This window comes from Hipposideros armiger, unplaced genomic scaffold (genome assembly GCF_001890085.2).
Source record: "Hipposideros armiger isolate ML-2016 unplaced genomic scaffold, ASM189008v1 scaffold_8, whole genome shotgun sequence".
Taxonomy (NCBI): Eukaryota; Metazoa; Chordata; class Mammalia; order Chiroptera; family Hipposideridae; genus Hipposideros; species Hipposideros armiger.
In genome coordinates this window covers 6,776,820-6,777,563 of record NW_017731358.1, presented here as the reverse complement: position 1 = coordinate 6,777,563, position 744 = coordinate 6,776,820, and the positions used below count along the sequence as shown (strand labels likewise).

Here is a 744-nt window from a genome sequence, read left to right as displayed (position 1 = left end):
TCCTAAATTGTAAGTGGAAGTTGAATATGGGAGACAGTGGAAAGGCTGGGGAAAGTCTTGAGATTGAGGAGACAATATATTGGTCTTAAAATCATACATTTTACTAAAGAATTCTAGTTATAGAGAATTAGAAGTGAGAAGAAAGGAAAGGTGAAATCATGGTTAAAAAGAGAAAGTAAGCAAGAAAGATTCACCAATGGTAGTATTTTAGGAGTCTCTTATTCACATAAAATACTTTATTTGCCAAACCAGACATTTTGCTTTCTAAACAATCAAAGAGTGGGTTCAGCACCTGACTTTGCATGTTTTTGTTTTGTGTTTCTTAGCTCAACAGGGCAACAATAATTATATAATTACTGAAGGTGGATTATTGAAGTGCAAGAATATTATTCATGTCATTGGTGGAAATGATGTCAAGAAATCGGTTTCCTATGTTTTGCAGGAGTGTGAAAAACGGAATTACTCATCCATTTGCCTCCCAGCCATTGGGACAGGTTTGTAGCCTCTCAAGGCTAAATCCCTAGGTGTCCCCTTTCCCTTGATTTGGTGATGACTTTAATATAGTTCATGCTGAGTGTTCGGAAGAGCAGCTTCCTCACCCCAAGGCAGCCGCTGAGGGAAGAAGCACAGCCTGTGGGTGTTTTAAGTAAAAGAGGAAAAAAATGAAGAAAACTAAAGAGACTGTTGGGATAGTAGAGAGACATTTGCTCTGTAATATGGAGGGGAAAGGAGAGGAAGGGAGGG

At 38.7% G+C, this 744-nt stretch overlaps 1 protein-coding gene across 1 annotated transcript in view; it reads left to right on the top strand.

Annotated features, from left to right (window-relative positions):
• The window catches only part of PARP14 (poly(ADP-ribose) polymerase family member 14), a 53,052-nt gene that overhangs the window by 29,590 nt on the left and 22,718 nt on the right, over nucleotides 1-744 (top strand). Inside the window, exon 10 of the mRNA XM_019650957.1 lies at nucleotides 326-494. Within this exon, the coding sequence (XP_019506502.1) occupies nucleotides 326-494 (169 nt within the window). The remainder of the gene's footprint in view (nucleotides 1-325; nucleotides 495-744) is intronic.